Raw genomic sequence first — 20778 nt, 5'->3', positions numbered from 1 at the left:
TATCTGTTTTTTTTTGTTTGTTTGTTTTCCCCACTAAGGGTGAATAAAATCATTCCCAATTCCCCTTTTTTTTAAATCTAGAACTTTTTGCTACCTTCGTTAGAAAAAAAGCTGTTTGCATATTAAGTTGTATTTACAAATTGGCTTACCTGGTTTGCAGCAGAGATTTTTTTTTTCATTAAAGCTGCTAATCAGGTTGAGGGGGATGAGTTGCAAAAGGTTGAAGGTGGATGTAACTGAGGGGAGACCTAGGCAAAGCTGTAGTGCCCTTTACTGAGCCAGTCTGAGGATGTTATGGGAAAAGATTATGCTCAGAAAAGACTTGGTTTGTTTCAGCAGTATTTATCTAGCACAAGATGGTTTCTCCCCCCCACTTTGTGTCTGGCAAATGTCAGGTAACAATTAACCGCATGCGTTTCATGGTGTAGTTGTAATTTCCCAAATGCTGAGTATGGAAAGGGAGCCGCAGTGCAAACTGCTCGTCCCCTCTCCTTAGACTAGAACCACGCTAAGGTTCGGGTGGTGCTCGGAGAGGGTTAAGAGGGGCTGTCCGGCTCGCTGCGGCTATGAACGCCATCTGCCGGTGCTGCCCCGGCGCCTGTGGCGAGCTGCCCACGCCCTTGGGCGGGAAGGGCCCGCGCTGAGGCTGAGGGCGGCCGGCTCCTCGCTCTCCTCAGGCCGCGGCGTGGCGGCCGGGCCGGGCGGCGGGGCCGCCTTCGTGGCTGACAGGGCTTGGTGCCGCCGGTCAGCAGGTAGCGAATGAACCCCTGCCCTTCGTCCCCACTTCCTGACGGCCCTCCCGCCCTCCAGTCGGCAGAAGAACGCTTCTGCGGTTTCAGCTCTTGTTTGTTTGTTTTAATCCCGCATTCTTTTTGTAGTCTCCACTTTTTATGTTCGGGATCATCTGGAGCACTTGTTATGACTGCTGCTTCAGAGTCGAACTCTGGTAATGAACCTAATGAATCATACGTGACTTATTTGAGAGGGAAGAGGGATGGGGTGAATTCCCAAACAGCTCTGGAAGACATCAGAGGCCTGTTATGGCACGCTGGACAGCATATTTCTCAGAAGTTTGTGGTTGCGTCCTTTGCTGGCCTGAGTTCTGATTGTCACAGGACACTAATGACCCAGACAGGATTTGACCATGGGGTTTTTAAAAGGCAGAGCAGGCCTGAGGCTGGCTGGTGTCACCCCGGTATGCCTGCGGGGCCCACATCCAGCAGCCAAGGCCCAGCACTCCGCTAAACTCCTCTCACAGTCCTGCCATGCGTCAGGTGCTCTGATGCTGCTGAGCAAGCAGATGAGTACATCAGGGCTTTTTTTAGATTATTATTTTTTTGTTGTTTAGGTTTGAAAGGATCGTTACTGGGTTATTCTGTTTTCCTTTATTTGTGATGTTTACCAAAAATCTGCTGCAGCGGACTGTTATTTATCTTTGCAGCTTTGCTCCATGATGCAACAGCGGAATCGAACTATTTGCATGTTAATGTAGGCTGGTTTATAAATGCTGTTTTCTGTACCTTCTTTATGTCTCAAAGATCCAATTAAGGCTAAAAAATCCTTTCTATAGGGTTTTAAAATCTATGCTACTTATGTGAAAGACTAATTGTATAAATGTGTATTTAATCCAACTTTACTGAAATGAAATTTGCTCCAAAGCGAGCTCATGTTTGTAGCTTTTCTTTTGTTAAAGAATTTGCAGGGAGTACGTATGGCTGCTCTGGGCTAGCAGGGTGGTGTCAGTAGGGGAAAAAAGAGGTGAGGAAGACTTGTGAGTTTTCTGCTGTTGTGGCAAGACTAGATTTGCAAGACAGAGAAATGCATATGTATTATCATTTCTGGAAATGGTAAAGGAAGCTGAAGCCTTTTTACCCTATCCCTCTCAAAACCCGCTACTGTAAGGATATATATGGAGCATTTTAAACTGATGGAAGTGGGGCAGGAATGGGGACAATTGGTAACTCTAATTGGAAAGCGGGGCTGGCTGTTTTCACTAAGATGACACTGATACTTCTTAGAGCCTTTGCTCTACTTTGAGAAGGATAACTAATCCATTATTAAGCTGATTTTATTACTGATTTAAAGTTTCTACCTGGAGCTAAGTCATTCTTGAGATATTTAAATAGGTTACTGTGACACTTGCATCGACCTTTCATCACATTTGGGACTTGAAGCATGGATAAGGGAAGTGAAATGGTGTATTTGAGCACTTGGGCAGACAGTGGATTTGAGGGTAGATTTCAGTTCATCCTAATACACCATAGGGTTGTGGCCTGGCATAAACAGCAAAGGACTGCCAACACGCCTTAACCATCTTTTTGCTTCCAAGCCTGAATTTCACTCTGCTGTTCACATAAATTGGAAATGCTGGTATGCTAGGTTTATGTAGAATCAATGCTGTGGCTTTTTCTGATTTACATGTTCTATTTAAAATTTCTTTCGTTAATTAAAGTCTTGGTTTAATAAATAATCAGTGTCTTGGTTCCTGTGCATTCTTGTCTTTGGTTTTGATCATTACTGATAAAGCAATATAATTATGGTTTAGTGGTTGGCTCACGTAGCAGTGGTAGGAAGTGGATTGTTTTATACTGGATGTCAGAAACTTGCTCATTTATCATTATCTGGTAATTGTGCTGCCCCTTCTTGTCTGATGATGAAGTTGGTAGCCTCTTGTAAGGAAAATTTGAGGACATTTATTGTGATCAATGACAGAGCTAGATATATTTTAATGCCAGGTACTTTTTGTGGTGACCCACAATGGCAGCATGGAATCACTTTATTTTTGTAAAATGTTAACTTTCAAAGCTGCTGACATACCGCAACTATAAGTAGCATCACTATAAAACAGGATACTTCCAAAGGAAACCTTCAACATGCAAGGCTATATTAAATTGTTTGTGTGTCAGGTAATAATGTAAAACTTGAAAGCTGTTAAAGGGTGTAATTTAAGAAAAAATATTTAACTTATATTCCATATGTAACTTATATTCCATATGTTATGGAAACTGCTGATCTAAACAAAAAGCAAATGCTTTTTCCTTGCCATTGTAGAACAAGAACAGGGGTACAACCTAAAATGGAAAATCGAAACGTGCAGAAAACACTGTGTGGTAAGATACCTGAAAATATTTGTCATTTATTTGAATCTATTTTACAAAGTTTTAGTAGATTGTGATAAGTCAGTTGTAGGAGGGTGAACTATTGGGGAAATGTTCTTTTTCCTTGTTGACAAATTTTTGGATTCTTGCCTTATTCAAACAGTAAATAATGCCACCACATACTCACCTTTTTCTGCTAATATTTACACATTTTTTCTATTTAATTTCTTTAAGAAACACAAAACCTAAAGTATTTGAAAAATACGATATCTGTTCTTGTCAAGTTAAGAAATAATTATCTAATAAGTCTTTTTATTACATCAAAAATACAAGAAACAGATTTCTATAGTCATTTATCTACTTAAGATTGTATGTAGGTGCACCCCCAAATGCTTTGTATTAACTTCCTGACATAATGACCTGGTTCAAGATGCTGACGGTTGAGGTAAGTGATTCAGTCTTGTTTAAATAAATGCCATATTGCAAGCCTTGGCATTTAGCCTAATCCTCCACTGGATTCTGTTCCTAATTCACTCAGACGTTCATAGTTCTATATTATTTGTTAAATAGACGTAATGTAATTTGCAATTGGAGAACTTGGTAAGTGTGATATAAATTGCTAAATATTATTGACATTTATAACATATACTGACAGTAGTTAAAAGCCAGAAATATTAACATGGGACTGTTACTTTAGTGAAGCAAATCATGCTCAAATAGTTAACTTTGGGTTAAGTACTTTTGTTATTTATAGATGGACAAAAGTGGTGTAGCTCTGCTTGCTTTTTTTTCTTTAAAATACATATCCATGGTACATTTTAGAGCTGGTTTAATGTAACGCTAAATGAATTTGTATAAAGAAAAGATAACACTTCATGTGAAGCTTTTTTTGTTTACTCTTAGATATGAAAACAGATCTGAACTTACTGCTTGAATGCCTTAAATACCAGATGGACTGCCCTTTATCTCAGAAAGAGGCTTTGATCACTATTTATTCAATTTGTCAACAAAACAGTAAGAATCATTTTCCCTTCAAAAAAACATAACCATTTATGTTCACAGTGTATGTTAAGAAACTGTCAATGCGGGGAGAAAATAAGTTAGCTAAAAGATGTAAGATTTGACAGGGTATAAAATCTTAAGATTTTCATTTTACACAGAAACAAAAGCAAAATTTTAATTTTTATTCTTTGCTTTCTGTTTGTTGTAGGTGAAGCAAGTGAATATTTTCGAGAAATTGGTGGTTTGAGGTTTATAAATGATCTTGCAAAGTCAAGTGTCCATTGCATAGTAAAGGAAGCAGCTTTATTTACGTTAGGAATTATAATGGAGAGTAATGGTAATAAATACTATTATGTATATTTCTGAGTTACTCATGGTCATATTATACCTTTGCTTGTTCTTTTTCTCCATTTTTTTCTTCATTATTTTTCCCATCAAAAATCAGCCCTAAGTCCCTTTATAGGCCCTCACAATGTCTTAGATAAAACTAAGTCTTCATTTACTATGTTATCAAACTAATTTAAGATATTTTTTTTAAAAAAAAGGCTTGCTTTAGGACTTAATGGTTTTTATTTTCTGGTTTCAGTTTACTGTCAACAATCTTTATGTACTTCTGCATTGTTTGAGGACCTCATTTTATTTTTAATTAATAAGGATTCTGGTGTGAACTTGAAAAGAATGTCTGTTTATGTCATCTTAGTACTGGTTTCAAATAACAGTAAGTGTTTTCTTCTGTGTTATAACACCAATTTTTTACTTATGGTTTCCTTTTTTCTGTTTGCCAATCTACGTTACGGAAATTTGGAACACTCAATGAGTAATGCTTTTGTGAGGTTAACTTAAAAAGATGAATCATAGCATGTCAATGAAACTGAAGTATAGAATCACTTAGGTTGGAAAAAGACCTCTAAGGTCTTCACTGTCAGTGAAGTAAATATAAGTAAGTAATTGCTTACTGGGATTTTCTAAGTAGCAGAAAGTATTTTCATTCTAACAACATAATATGCAAACCAGGAGTTTCTGACAAAAGTCTTCTGAAAAAGTTAGACACAGAGAAAAATAAAACACTTTTGCCAATGTTCTTCTGTCATTTTCGGGGGGGGGGGGGGGTGGGGCATATCTGCTTAGGAAATGGAAATACAATGGAAATATATAAATTAAACTTGGCATCAGGATTTTGTTTCAAGTTGCATGTGTCTTCTGAGTCTGGTATGTCTTCTTTTTTAGAATATGGGCAAACTTACGTCAGAGAAACAGGCTGCATTGGTCTTCTGCTACAGTTATTCAGGTAACAAACAGTTGCTGTTCAAACAGAAAAATGATAGAATATTTAGGACCTGTTTGCTTTGTTTTTCCTGAACAGAACAACTCTTTCCACATCTGAGATGAATCTGTCAGATGAAAATACTTATCAGTGCTATCAACTGTGGTCTTCAGTCTGCAGTACTCTCTGTGCCTGCGTTAACAATCCTCAGAACGGTAAGTGTTGCTGTTAAAATTGTGAAAAATGTTTAAAGTGTTTCTCCAAAGTGGTAAGTTCTGTTCATGTTTATTGTTCAACTGAAGTTTCACTGTGATACTTTGCCAAATTATGTTTGGACTTGGGGTTATTTGTTTTTATTTTCCCAGAAGATAATCAAAGCATTTGCTGTGCAGTTTTTCCATATGCAAAAGAATGGCTAGAAAGTTGCACAGAGCCTGAGATAGTTCGTCCTATTTGTTCGTTTGTTGGCCTCACAGTTGCAAATAACTGTAAGTACAGCTGAAGCTTTAAACGGTTTTCTTTTGTAAGTTTCATTTTATACTTATATGTTTGATTTCTTCTTTTTGTCAATCACTACATTTACTGTTTTTGCAACTTTTATACTGAAAATTAGATTCGACTATCTCCATTCCCCTGGTTTGTGGTTATGAACACAAACAGCCTCATTGGCTGTAATTACTGAGGTTGGTAAAAACTATTTGGGAGCTTTTTTGATTAGAAGTAGTTTGAAAATATTTCATTACTACATTTCTGAAAACATTTATACGCATGTGTCAGATCCATATTTTTTCTGTAACTATCTTAAAAAAACAATTAGAACAATTTCTCAAGATTGATATATATCCAACTTCAGTTTCTTTGTATGGATGGAAGGGAAGTGATTAATATGTGCACAGATAAATTGTGGTGAGTGTAAAAAATGTTAAAACAATTTAAAAACTTTTTTTTTTTCTCTTACTAAGCCACTGTGCAGAAATACTTTGTTTCTGTTGGAGGACTGGATACCTTAGCTAAAGTTCTCATCAAGTTGATGCATGATTCCTGTATGAGTCACTCCAGCACAAAACTTGCAGTAGTAGTAACAAAGACTCTGGATGCCTGCATTGCTAATGACTGTGAGTGGAAAGACCACTGCCACTTATTTCTGATAATTCTAAAATGCATTTTTTTAAAGTCTGGTTTTGGTGGAAAAGTGTTAGGAATGGATGCTAAAAGGCCATTAGTTTACATATGTGTATATATATATGTATGTATGTATACATATATATACACACACAGATCCAGTTTGTATTGCAAAATCTTTAAGATTCAGACTTGTATTTTGAATGATTCAGTTAACCTGAGGTGGATTACTTTGCTATTGTTGCTAAAATAAACTTACTGAAATTTAAACCGTACTAAAATTTAAAAGGAAGTTACTGGTGCTATTTTTCTGTAAGTAAAGCTGAGAACTAGGCATGGCAGTAAGTTTGGATTCTGGAGTTAGAGTTGTGCTTCTGTAGGCTTGTCCTGTAGGCTAATAAGCTTTGTAAGCTTTAGGAGTATGCGTGCACTAGCAGTGCTGTTCCCAGTTTCAGGAAGAGTTTGCCCTCTTTACCAGGAATGTTCCTAGCTCTTGTTATGGCAGATACCCTGAATCAAACCTTACTCTACTCTTTTAATGTGTTCTGGAACTGATGAAGGATGTGAGAAAACTCAGCAGAGGTCTACACAACTTGCACATTGCAAAGTCCTTGTTTGTCAGGTCTACCACAACTCTAGAGTACAATTTGGGGGAAAAGGCAGTGTTGGATATGGGGAATGGCATGGGTAGTATTACTACACCAGTAGAGGTGTGGCCATTTGAAGTGTAGAAATGAAAAATGAGAAACGAGAGTTTGCGCAGTCCCAAGGCTTTTTTTAGAGTCCCAAGTTTCTATAGAGAGTTCTCTTAAAAAATAAATAAATAATAATTTCAGACTTGAATGGTGTCTATATACTTATTGTCTAGTTCATTTTTCTTCAACTTGTTTTTAACATAATAGCTGCCATGGGTGGTGCTTTGGTGAAGTATCACACTGTGTCAGAGCTACTGAACCTGCTGTCTAATGACACTTTGGATACAGGAGAAAAAATTAGTATTATTCTAACAATTGGACATTGTACTGAGGTTTGTGGTAAGAATTTTTTTTTCTTTCTACCTTGTTTTTTTTAGCTAAATTCTCATACATTACTTCAATATTGACATTTGATCAAGGTTTTGAAATGTGAGGGAATGTTCTTTTAAGTAGTGTAACTTAATATGCAGGAAAAAAACATCTTAAAACATCAACACTGACAAAATAATTTCTTTTTTTGTGGGTTCCTTTGCTTTTATTAAATTTAGATGACAAAACTATTTTTATCAAGTTGTCAATTTTATGAATATAGACTGCAAATGAGATCACAATAAAATTTTAGGCTGCTGTTTTAGTTGATGCTGAGTAGTGCTTACATTTTTGACTCGTGTAGTTTGGCTTGGTCCTTCCTCAGGTTTCTTGCAATAGATTTGAACTACGGTCAAATCATCCTGTGTGATCTAGAGCACTTCTGCTGCAGCCTGGTTAGTAGGGTCATTACAGCATATTTGAATCCATAATAATGGTGTTTTTTTTTCTTTTCCAGAATTTCCCTAGAAGTTACTGGTATTAAAGCTTCTAAAATTACTTCAGATTAAGTGTGTATGAGGTTACCAATAACTTATTTTCTTTTACAACTTTCTATTTTAGAAGAAAATCAATATGAACTGCTTAAGAACAATGGTCTTCCACTTATGATTCAGGTACTAACTGAGTCTCAAGATGAGGAACTAAACAAAGCTGCTACTTTTGTGCTGCAAAACTGCAAACAAATGAGTAAGCTTACTGTTCCTGCTTTTAAAATGAGAGATGAGTTCCATATTTAAGTTTTCTTGACTTTCTAACTGATTTTTAACTGTAGCAGCTTTGTAATTCTGTGTACTCAAAGATGATTATTTTCTGCAGTGAAGACAGAAAAAAGGTAAAAACTTCAATGGTGTTGCAATAAAGCATTTGTGTAACCTATATATCTAGGTCCAATTCATAAAACCCTTTCAGTCTATAAACAATGTACAAAATATTATAATCTCATACCCTGTTAGTACTCTGTTCATGGGTATGTACCACTGTACATTTAGAGACTAAACCAATGGATAATCAGGCCTGTAATCACCATGGCTACTATTATTTTACCATATTAAAAATAGTGAACTTTAATTTTAAAGTAGGGTATATTTTGAAGCATCCTGTTTAATGTTTTTTAATTGTGTAATACTACCCATGAAGCAGAAAGACACCTTGTCCTTCAGGTCCTATAGCACTGAAGGTATTATGCAATGCTAATCAGTAAAAAGCATGTATCTAGATTTTTGCACTAAAAGTGTATCTGAGAGTTTTGTTTAAGTGTACAACTGAGGGAATATGGTACTTTTCAGCCTCCATTGATACGGAGGTGTTTTATTTTTAAAAGCCATACTGGTGAAGGAGCTGTCCTGAATAAAGTGATTTAGAACAAAACATAATTTTATAAACAGGTTGTAACAACTGTAGTTGCAAGCTCAGTGATTACTTAATGGAAACGCTGCACTTGCTTCTTGTAATTGCAGTTTATCTTTGAAGTGTATGAATGTGTATGTATAAATTTAGATTAGCAGGATGTTATATTTTGCGTTATTAATTACGGGGGGTCACTCCCTCAGAATACTAAAATATAATAAATATTAAAGTATTCAGTGATTAAAATTTGGAATATTAACTTTATGTTTTATAAAGCTGAACAATTGTCCCTGAAAATCAATGAGAGTTCATTAAATGAGAAGAATGCAGATGAGTTGGAAGCAGACATGCAAATCAGAGAAAGAAGTCTACAGGACTACTGGAAGAAAGCAAAAGAAATTTTACACAGAATAAAATTGATTGAAAAAGAACATGATGAGGTTGGCATGTTTACCAAAGTAGGGTAAAACTAAGCACATCTTCTCAGAGTCTAGGGAGCAATAGGGTGTAAACCCTTAAGATAATTTCTAGTGTGAGCTAGAAAAGTAGGGAAGATATGGGATGTATGAGAAACTACAACCTGTGTTTTTTGCCATTATTGTCTATCATACAAAGTTAGAAGTATTGAGTGCAGTCAGAAAAAGAGGGCATCTGAACTTCATGAAGCATTTTAGTTTATTAGAAGAATAGATTTTCTACAAAGTTGAGATCATTTAGGTTGGAAAAACAGGAGTTGGATTTTATTTTAATTGCCAATTGCTTAAATTTATAGTTTAATATTCACAAGCACGGAATATCCATGACTGTACAGCTGTGACAGGATAGCTAATGCATACATGTGAATGTAAACTGAAATACAGTTTTGTTATTACATTATTTTGCTTGTGCTGTATAACTGGAGGGTATCTCTGGGTGTGGAATAGCAAATGTTGTGTTATTTGTCTGGATCTTCAGTTAATTAAAATTTACCAAGTGTTCTGTATTAGTAGCACATCCATTGCTTCAGTCTGGAACTATCACTTAATAACCCTTTGACACCTTTGATAGCCTTGCTGTTTTGTCGGTTTTCAATTCATTCAGGGATTAGATTGATCTATCCTAGTTAATCTTCTTATTAGATTTACTTAGTTGTTTTTGTGTTTTTTAAGAGCTCATATAGTTACTAATATTTTTCAATACAGGAAAGAGTGCAAGGAAGAGTATTTGTTGATAGACCTTCAGAAAACAGTGTTGAAGCATCAAAATACCCCAAAGTGAATCCTAGTGGTCCAGAAACATATATAGAAAGAACACATAAAGAAATACGTTATCCACGATTAACGTCTAATTTGGATGGTCCGGTTCTTGCTCTAGCTGTGAATTCTCCCCTGAAAAATGAAACAGTGAATGCTATGAATCCAGTAAACACTTCTACTAGAAAAAGTGAACAGAATGATATTCCACGGCCAGTTTGTGAAGTGCAGACAGACAGTGTACTTCAAAGTCATCGTAAGTCGAGTGAAAAGAAAGGTGGTGAAAAAAGGCAGTCTGTTCTTCAAGTACAGTAAGTATCTTGCATCTAAGCAGAAATAGTAAGTTGTTTTTCATTAGTAACTTCTGAATTGAATGTCAGCCTTTTCAATTATTGGTTACTAGCTATGCATTTGTACTAGATGTTATAGACACTACAGTGTCACTGTTTATATATTTTTCCCTGTTAATGGTAGGCTTCTGATGATTTGTATAGAGAGCCTGTGACAAGCCATGTTCTGTGGTCTTGAACATAGTGATGAGAAAGCATCTTCTGCCTTCAAATTCACACTGATTTAGAAGATTAGGATTTGACCCATTGGCTTGGATGAAACCGAACCCTAAATACTTATGTAATGTGCACTTAAAAGGAAAACAGCAGTTATAGAACTGCTCTGCAAGAATTCAAATTGTAGTTCCTATGAAGAAGGAAAAAAAAAAAGCTTTTGGCCATGTTTCTCTTCTTTTATATTCAGTTCGTTCACTGCATGGGAAGAAAAATACAGTCATTTACTGTTCTCTTGCTTTATGCACCTATCTCACACAAATGCTTATTTTCCTCTTTTGCTTCCTATGGTTATCTTTCTTACTGATAAACAAAAAGTGAATTATAGGCAACCTGCAAGAATAAGTGTAGATTCCATTGTCTTGCATTTACATAGAAATGTCCTCTGAGACAGGCAGTGGGAATATGAACAAAACTATGATTTTTTTTTTGTTCCACATTTTTGTTGTGCTTCCTTTATGTGGCTGGCTGGACCGTGGTCCTATACAGCTTGCTAGCATGTATTATATTGTGACTTTGCAGCTAGCACAGAAATTATCAAGGGCCTAGTATATTTTCCATGGTATTTTCAGTTAAATTCTACTTCTAAATTCTAGCTTTTTTTGGTTTGTTGTTCTGACCTTTGAAGCACAAAATTATCAGTAAATACATCTTGTGGAAAAAGCGCTTTCCTTGCATGTGTGTATGTGTAAAAACAAGAGTTACCTGAGCACGACCATGGATTAGGCTCCTTGCTTCTGCAGCATTCAAAGGTAGTTAATGATGCTGAAAAATGCATGATCATGGTATCATAGGAATGTGTTGGTTGCATAAAAGATACTCAGTGTAAGAAGAGAAGATGACAAATTACCTTTTAGAGCAATTGCCACACCTGGTAAAAGTTACAGTATTCTGAACACTTCTTTGGAAGTTTAATGTGTACTGAGTAGCTCTGATATAAACTGGAATTGGAAATGATTCTGGAAAGCAGCGAATGCCAGGAAAGTACTGTGTTCCGAATGCTGGAACAAACATGCTGCATAGCACTGCAAGGAATGCTAATCACACATATTTGGTAAATAAATTTCTAAGATGATAGTGTCATGCTGGATACTTCTAGCTCAGGAACTTGGGATAAATACCATTTTTTTTAAGAATTTTATCTTTTGTATATGTAATGTGTTTTTTGTTCTGTATTTTGGAATGTGTGTATTAATTTACAATTAAATGTATGTTTTGAAACTTGATATAAAATTTGTTCACGTTGTTAATCTTTCAAGGAAAGGCTCATTTAAACAACCAGCAAAGACTGTTAGAAATATGAAACAGGCGTGCACATCAGGTACAAATAGCTAATCATATTCCTGTTTTAGATAATTTTGTTCTTAATTATTTTAATTAGTTTTGTTCACTTTTATCACTACTTTTTTATCATTTTTAAGTTAGATGACAAAATAAATTATTTGTAATATTCTTTAACTGAATAATTCTGGAATTTTATGTTATATACAACCTTATCTAGAATGTTCTTTTTTCTTGTAAGATTTTTTTAGCTTTTTTTAAACTATTCAACTGAATGTCTTACAGATAAATGTTTTAAATTAAGTCTGAATGCAATCCATACTGAACAATTGAAGCCCTTAAATAGAACACGTGCAAGGCTACTGGTTTTGTACTGTACTTTTAAGTGTGGGGATAGAACCTACCTGTGAGACTGACTTTTGCCTGAAGATGTTCCTACATTTTGAGTGTGTGTGGATGGTGGTAGAATAAGAGTTCTTCAGGTTTGCATTGATTTTCTTTATATGTGTATTTATTTCAGAATTGGAATATGGTCAATCAAATTTTTGCTCATAATTTAGTCTCCAATTAATTTACAAAATCACTCATTAGTTTAGTGTTTGCCAGAATGGTAGCTTTACAAGGGACAAAGCTGTTTTTCACAAATAATTATTTAAATGTAAAACAAGTAGTATTCCAGTACATCACACTTCGAGTATCTGATTCTAAATAAAGATCATGTTCACAGAACTTATTTAAGCAATGTAAGTTTACAGGGTTATTTTGCTGTGTTCAAGTTGAAGTGATACGCTTCATTAGGAAAGTAAATAAAAACTAAGCATTGAATTATACATAATTCTGGATTTATGTAAACATAAATACTCTCCATTCAGAGAACTTCAGGAAATTTCATTTGGATTTTCTGCTGTTACGTGAATTCAACTTTCCTAATCTATAAATTGAAAATAGAATTGAATATAGGTATGCTGATGCATGATTCCCCTAGCAAATGATAGCTTGCATTTTCTTCCTAGCATTTTTTTTCTTCCTTATTTAGACCACCATTCATTCTCATCAGAGATAACCAAGGAAGAAAAAAGTACCTTGACTACAACTGCATCCCTTAAAATGACAGATTTAAGGTGTTTAGGTAAATATCTTAGGTCTTTGTTTCCTAAATTCATAAAAGAAGCATTGAAGAGACACCAAATCAGTAAGTGAACCTGACATTACAGAAATCTTAACACTTATGTTGGATTACCTGTTCTCTAATCCTTAACTGCTTCCTTTCCTTTCTCTGCTCCTAAAATAAAAGAAATGTTGACATAAACCTTACATATTCTGATCTTGATTTGTGGATCTTTACTAAAGGTGGCTTTACTAAGAAACAATGTACAACAGCTTAAAAAAACGCTCAGTAGTTACAGAAATACTTAAGAGCTGGTCTTTGCCTCCTCAGAGGAAAAAAAATGAAGCCCTGCTCAAATCCCTTATGTATTCACCTTGCTAAGCTTCCTAACTCTTATGAAGCCCTTCTGTTTTCTCTGCCTTACTGCTCTTAAATACAGAGAGGCTTTCACAGCAGTCCATGACTGCATCCCACAGTTCCTCTGTATTTTCCTTCCTGAACATAGTTCATCAGTAGGTTATGAAAATGCCTCTGCTACTCAGCATTTATAAGTGGAATCTGTATGGTCTTTTTAAAATGGATCCATAGTCCACCGTCAAATATCATGTGGGCATATGAAATCAAGTTGTTCAAGTAGTTTCAACCTGAGTTTCAGCAGTGCTTTATCTTAGGCTAGAATATTGCAGAGATGTACCTGTGCCCTTCAAATTTTTCACAGAAGTTCGGTTTCAGCTGCCATAACTAACAGTGAGAACACTTAAGAATTACTAAACCATATATTAGCATAGGTTATGACCTCAGAAACAAATCAGAAGGCTTCCTGTGAGGGAATTCATACATAAGTTAGGCTTATCAGTTATTCAGGTTAATGCAGATAGCTGTCACAACACAAAGTTTCAAAGTAAAGCAAAGACATGTTTTATGTTTTAGCTCCTGCAGAAATCGTTCTTTCAGTGCAAAGGGAACAGGGGCCCTTTCTTCCCATCCCATCAATATTTTTACTTCTGTAGAGGATATGTGCCTAATTTAGTAATTCTAGAGTTGAAGTGCATTATAATTTGGTTCCATAGGTCACATCGAAAACAAATTTAGAGAGCAAGCACAAAACAAGAAATAAGTATTTTCAAGAAGATACAGAAATAAATAACCTCTTTTAACATATGTATATGAAAAATTGGAGGTTGAATTGTAGATCATAGCAACATGATGGATTTTATGATGGCTGCTATAGCAGTTATGCTTACTGTTTCTATAATGCCCTATTTTTTTTTCCAGGTTGTACAACAGCAGGTCTGTCATTCAATAGTAAAACTTTTAGCAAGATGCTGCGAAGTTGTCCATACCTATGCTATCATCACAAAGTCATTCTGGAAGCTGAAGAAAGATATAAAAAGGAACTTAAGAAGTTGCCTGTTTCTAATAACAGTAGATATGCAGCTTATGAGAGTAATTTATTTTGTGTTTTTTTTTTAGTAACTGTTTAGTAACTTGTTTTAACAAATTCTTATTCTGATATCCTACTCACTTTATATGATTTGTCAATGATTTGTACTAAGTGAGATTGGAACTAGCCACTTTTTTGGAGGATCTGGTGTACTTCTTGTCAGTGGTGTTGAATCTTTGACAAAAACTCTCCTGTTTGCCACAGTTAGTCAAATATTAATAGAAGGGAATATATAAAGTTGCAATAAGTGTGAATGGATGACCTTTACCACAAGCTTGTTTCATTCCAATATTACATGCTCATGGATGAAAAGAGGCTTACAATTATTGATCAATAAGAAGAGCATTCATCTTATTTAAAAGCATCTTTTATTTTTCTGGTTTAACAGAGGCAATTTTTAAAAGTAATTAAACAGTTACTGTCTGCTGGCATTTTTAATGGTCTCTATCTTATACTTTTTAGAAATACTGCTGACCCCAATAAAGAAAGGAAAATCGCATACAGAGACATCAACTTTTAAGAGCAAAAAGGATAATTTCCAAAGTAAGGCCTTAGTTTGGAAATTAATGCAAAAAGCACTTATTATCTGAGTAATCTTATTGCAGGGTTTCACCATGAGAGCCTGTGGATAAAGAATTATGATATTGTATGTGGATTCTGTCAACAATCTGTCAGAGAATGCATAATTTATAGTCATAAAATTGTTACACATACTACTTTACAATTAAGTTATCTGGCACTTGCATTGAGTCCTGCTAGGGTTACTTCCATGCCATCTGCTATTTTTCAGTTTTGTAGCCTTAATTTTAAAAATGTAGAGGTGTAGTCAGGATCAGATCACAGTGCAGCTGCTTGTTCCTAGATTCAGCATCATTCAGCTGCACCTAGATTCAGCGCTATAGCTGTGTTGTCCTATTTCTGTTTCTGTTCCTTCTTGGAGTTCTGCTAAGGGCTTGGGTTTCTGAGCGCTAAATAGCTAAAAGTAGACTTGAAATACATAACAATACTAGAGCAAGTGTCTGGAAGTAACCTATCAGAAAATTAAGGAGGTTTGTTTACCTGTTCTGTATACTGAGTTGTTGAGTAAGACATTACTGACAAATTGAGATGGGAAAGTGAATATTAGCTCTATCAGCCTCCGCAGTACAATTTCAGAACCCTGTGCTTACAAAAGCATCAGTTGCCCCTAAAAAAAAATGGTAATGTCTATAATGCACAACTGTCCATTTGTAAATAGTGGAATATGTATCTTTTAAAATATTTTATTCTATGGTATATTGAAAAAGTTGGTTATAATTTGAACTCTTTTCTTCACTCCGCAAATATATCTATTTTTTGCATAATTCACAAGGAATTTTCTTCACAATGTGGTGATTTTGGGTACATCCTGCAGAGCTCCGACTGCAGTCAAAATAATACATTCATCAACTAGTGACCCATACCGTTACTTAGGACTGACAAGGAATTTTAAAGCAGGCTGAAGAAGCTCTCAAAATCAGTACTTAAATTCTTGAACATTAATATTACTTTAAAAAAAACATTCTATTCTGAAAAATCAGCCCACCAGTCAGGAATTTATTTTTAGTGTGCTATTTCCAAAAACCTTGTTTACATCATTATATAATTAATTTCTGGTAACAGCTAGTAGATGCATGTGTGTATATATATATATATATATGTATATATATTTAAAATCATATTCAGAAACTAATTTGGCTATGATAGCCATGGAAGTTTAAAAACTTTTATTAAAAAGAAAAGATGATTATTTCATCTCAATAACTCATTACACTAATATATTACCTTTAGCAAGTAAATATTTTCTGAACTTAACTGGATTTTTCAGTCTTTCAGATGGTAGTATGGCTCAAAAGATGGTCTTGTCATAAATTTTAGTTCCTAAAATGTTACCTGTGTTTTGTGTGTTTTTTTTTCGTTCAAGAAAAAGACAAAATCTTTTATTTTTTTTTAGGTATTCTTTTGACTCCGATTAGAAAAAACAAATCTGACACTTCCCATAGAGATGAACATGATAAAAATACTCAGTTACCTGAAGAATATAACTTGCTACCAACATATGAAAAGTGTGAGTATTACCAGAAAATTAATACTGTAACAAGAGTAACTTAAAGATCAATTTTTACCTTTAGCTCAGGGCATTGAAAAAGGCATCCAAGCTTTCTACTAGAGACAAATAGCTGAGAATTTAAATAGTCATTCTTGTACCTTCAGTCATAGTATTATTGGGGTTTATTTTGGGTTAAATCCTATTATTTGCGAGTTGCTTCCAGTACCTAAATAATCCTGACACGTTAATGACAATGACTGGAAAAAGATCTAATGAAAATTAGATATTACTAATAAAGCAACATTTATGTATTCATGTTCATTAGAATAAATGTTCTTTTACAACACTACATTCAGTTTTACAGTAGAGCTCGGTTAGTTCAGAGTAACTAAGAGGTGGCCTTGTTCATAATTTCATAGCTTTCCAAAAAAACCAGGATGCTAACTTGAAGAGACAATGTGTGAAAGAAAAGCACTGCCAGAAATGTCAACAGTTAAAAGAAAATTGTATATATTCACTTGACGAAGATGAGGTTAGTTATGCGAAGCCTACTCATACGCTCACATATTTATAAATGTAACATTAGTGTGTATTGCATATTTTCTTTTGAAGTCACCCTTAACAGGACCCCAGTAACAAAGTGAACCATAATAAAAACATCTCCTCCTCTGCTGATTCTACTTCATAGTGATTTGTCCCTGAAAGAAGTTAAGCATTTTTCTACTGTTTGCCCTTTCAAGTTAGTGGATATGGAGGTATACTTTTTTCTTGTACTTATGAAAATTTCTACAGTATAGAAATAGTAGAAAACTAAAGGCATAGCTGTTCTGACTAGAAAACAGATACTGAGGGTGGAAGTTAGGTAGACACAACAGAAATAAATGTGTCAATGTCATAGAAAAATACTGTATTTCATTAAGTGGGTGACTGAAGAAATGGCTGAACATAATATATTGAAGAACCATCATTATCATGACAAGGCGATTGTTTCTTCAGAACTAGTTAAGGTTGCATCACTAGTAATAATGCATTGCTTCTGAATGTGAAATACTGTGTAAATTTACATATTTTTTAATTACATCAAAATAAATACTCACAGAACAATGAGAGAGGCTCCCTGGATATAAACATGAGAACTTTAAACAAGAAAAGAAGAATCCGAAAAGATTTCACAGATGAAGAAATTAATTATCTTTTAACTGGAGTAAAAGAAATGGGTCATCACTGGAATTTGATTTTGTGGTCCTATCCATTTCAGAAAGGACGGACAAACGTTGATCTTTCCAGCAAATACTACAAGTTGCAGGTGCAAGTAACTAAAGTTTAGTTTTCTACTAATCATATATACTACCAGGTCATTTCTAATCTTTTCACGCTGATTTGACTGTCAAAAAAAAAAAACAACATATAGGATGTTAGAATTTGCAACCTGTGGGGTTGGTCTTTGTGCCATTTCAATGTTTTGCATGCTAAGGATTTGAATGGTCTCCAATGTAATTTAGAGATGCTGTTAATGGATGGATCAGATAGCATTTTTTGCTGTGTTCTGGGTAAATGTGGGACTGTTTAGTGGCAACCATTTTTCTACTGAAATTTTTTCTAAAATTGTGTAGTGTTCTGTGTCAACATTGGTCATGACGTTTTTTGTATATACTATCTTATAGAGGCAGGAAAAAAGCAAAAGTCATCAATAACATCTTTCAAGAATATTTTCGATTTTGATGCGGAAAGTTGAAGAACAGCTTTATTAACAGAGAGGTATTACCACAATGATACAAGCCTTTTGAGAATTTAGATTGGTTTGAACTCATGTTTTTCACTGCTAACATTCATTTACAGAAATTGTTATGCTTTGCAAATTTCACTTAAATGTAATTATTAAAAAAACAAAACTAAAATAGCTACTAAAATAGTCTTTACCAATAAAAGTTACTTTTTTAAAAAAGAATTTAACATTCTTAAACTTTTGATTTTGTAACAATTAATTTGCTTTGAATCTTTTTACAATGTATTTTATCCCATTTGCAAGAAAAGGTTTATTGAATATTTTGAATTATTTGATTTATTGAATATTTTCATGAATATTTTATGCCAGAAACTGCTAAGTGTTAATGTTCTGACTTTTTTTCCCCTTTTAATCGGTGAAATCAGCAGCTAAGATACTTTGTTATGCACTTGGTGTGCAGTATGTGTAGAAAAATAGAATACATTGTCAGACATCCAGAAGAGGTTATGCAGTCAGGTCAACAATTAGGAGAATCTTACAGTTAGCAGAAATGTTTAAGTGATTGCAAAGATCATAAAGACCTTTCTAATGATATCGAAACATTCACAATATAAATGCTAATAACTATTAATTTTGAACATATAAGTCATAGGAAACGTTCAAGAAAATCAACATACTAGAGGTATTTCTGAACAGAAGGTTGTATGCTTTCAGAGAGAGAGGACTGGTAGAACAAGCTTTATAATTTTGTTAAGTTCTTGCTTGCAAATAATTCTGAGTAAAGCAGGATATATCTATGAGAGAAAGCACCAAATATATGTTTGAGCACTGCTGAATACGCTAGGCAAATCTTACATAGGTTCTCATAAATTGAAATATAGAGCTTGTCAGAACTTCTAGACAGAAGATAGTGTGTGGTTCAGCTGCAGTATTTCTTGGATGACATTCATGGACCTATGTAAAATACTTAAGTGGTGAACTAAATAGAGTGTAGCTACTGATTATTTGATTTCTATTTATGGTGGAACATTTTTTTGTGTATTATATAAGTGCATGAGCAGAACCCCTGTTTCTGCTAAATATAAAATGGTTATAAAAAGCTTTAGTGAAAGCCTTAATAACTTGATTTTTCAGTGATAACCTTAGTATTTCTGTTCTAATTAGTTAACCAAACTTTTTCCATAATAAATTATCTTATTGCATCTTATTTGCAGTAGGCTTTTACTATGATGTAGCTTAAATGCTTAAAAGCATGCAAGATAACCTGAAACTGAAGGACTTGCACCAATGATGATGCTGATGATATAATAAATAGTTTTTTAATGTTTTTCAGCTGTTGCACTTTTTAAAATATATATTATTAAAATATTAAAGAACCTATAAAAGATGCCTTAAGGCATATCTTTGTAAAGGCCCAATCCTATAAACGTTTATGAATGGAGCTATTCCAAGTGGTGTAATTAAATATTGGCCTACATATTTGCAGAACCTGAGCCAAAAGTAATACCAAGGAGTGGTGTGTACATCAGGGAGATTTTGGTCTGTTACGCACTCCACAAAGTATCTTTCCAAGGACTCGAAAGCTAGTCCAGGCAAGCTTCTATTTCGTGTAGTATCTGAATGTGTATTAGTAATCCATATTATTCTGGCCTAAATATATTTGAAGTGGAGAAAATATGGAAGACGTACATCTTTAGTAACAGATGTAATCAGAGTATCACAATATTGACAATTTACCTAATTATAGGTAATAATTTAGGTTGTGAATGACCTCTGGAGTCAGTAATCCAACTTCCTTAGAGCAGGCCTAATTTCAAAGTTAGTCTGGGTGCTCTGTGCCTTGTCAAGTGCTGAAAATCTCCAAGGCTGAAATCCCCACAATCTCCTCTGCTGCTTTAATTCTCTCATAATGAAAATTGCTGAAATAGGCATCATTAAATCGTTCTTGTAAGATCCAGAAAGGAAGAGTCATGACTGGAAGCGAGTAGAGACGTGTTGTGTGAATTTGTGCAAGTCGATTCATCTGTCTGACAGTGATTGACCGAACACTCTTGGTAATTGTATTTTCTTGTATAAACTGCTTTGAAATGCACGCGAAATGGTTATTAGTAATATAGTTGCATAAGAAACATTCATGTCACTTGTAGACTTCTTATGCTACCTAGTGCTTTGAAAAGTGCAAGTGCCTGATGGTCACTGCCCAATCGTGAGGGAAAGCATGTTTGAAGAAAAAAAAAAAAGTGGGAATTGTTTTGTAACACGAGTAGAAGAACAAAATTTATCGGAGGGATGCACAAAGGTGGGTGGGAATCTTCGAGCTTTATTCCAGCCCTCTACCTACATCTATCGCTTGAATATTCACACTGCACACACTACCCCCGCACACCGCGAAGTCACCGGGAGCCCGGGCAGGGCTCTGGCTCTGGCCGCGTCCCCTTTCATCTCGGCCCCGTCCCCCT

General features: G+C 34.8%; 1 protein-coding gene across 1 annotated transcript; it reads left to right on the top strand.

Moving 5' to 3' along the window:
* Window positions 1-3032: 3032 nt before the first annotated feature.
* On the top strand, window positions 3033-18475 carry TERB1 (telomere repeat binding bouquet formation protein 1). Its single transcript, XM_035543643.2, has 20 exons — window positions 3033-3110; window positions 4002-4112; window positions 4309-4437; window positions 4687-4818; window positions 5328-5388; window positions 5464-5579; window positions 5730-5852; window positions 6327-6479; window positions 7389-7520; window positions 8112-8237; window positions 9174-9337; window positions 10079-10440; window positions 11952-12013; window positions 13010-13102; window positions 14357-14527; window positions 14988-15068; window positions 16498-16611; window positions 17013-17125; window positions 17693-17899; window positions 18258-18475. Exons 1-20 carry the CDS (start codon window positions 3077-3079, stop codon window positions 18285-18287), a joined length of 2514 nt encoding a protein of 837 aa, XP_035399536.1. The 5' UTR covers window positions 3033-3076; the 3' UTR covers window positions 18288-18475.
* Window positions 18476-20778: the final 2303 nt, after the last annotated feature.

This window comes from Cygnus atratus, chromosome 12 (genome assembly GCF_013377495.2).
Source record: "Cygnus atratus isolate AKBS03 ecotype Queensland, Australia chromosome 12, CAtr_DNAZoo_HiC_assembly, whole genome shotgun sequence".
Taxonomy (NCBI): domain Eukaryota; kingdom Metazoa; phylum Chordata; class Aves; order Anseriformes; family Anatidae; genus Cygnus; species Cygnus atratus.
The sequence above is the reverse complement of the archived record's forward strand: the minus strand, read 5'-3'. Positions and strand labels throughout refer to the sequence as shown.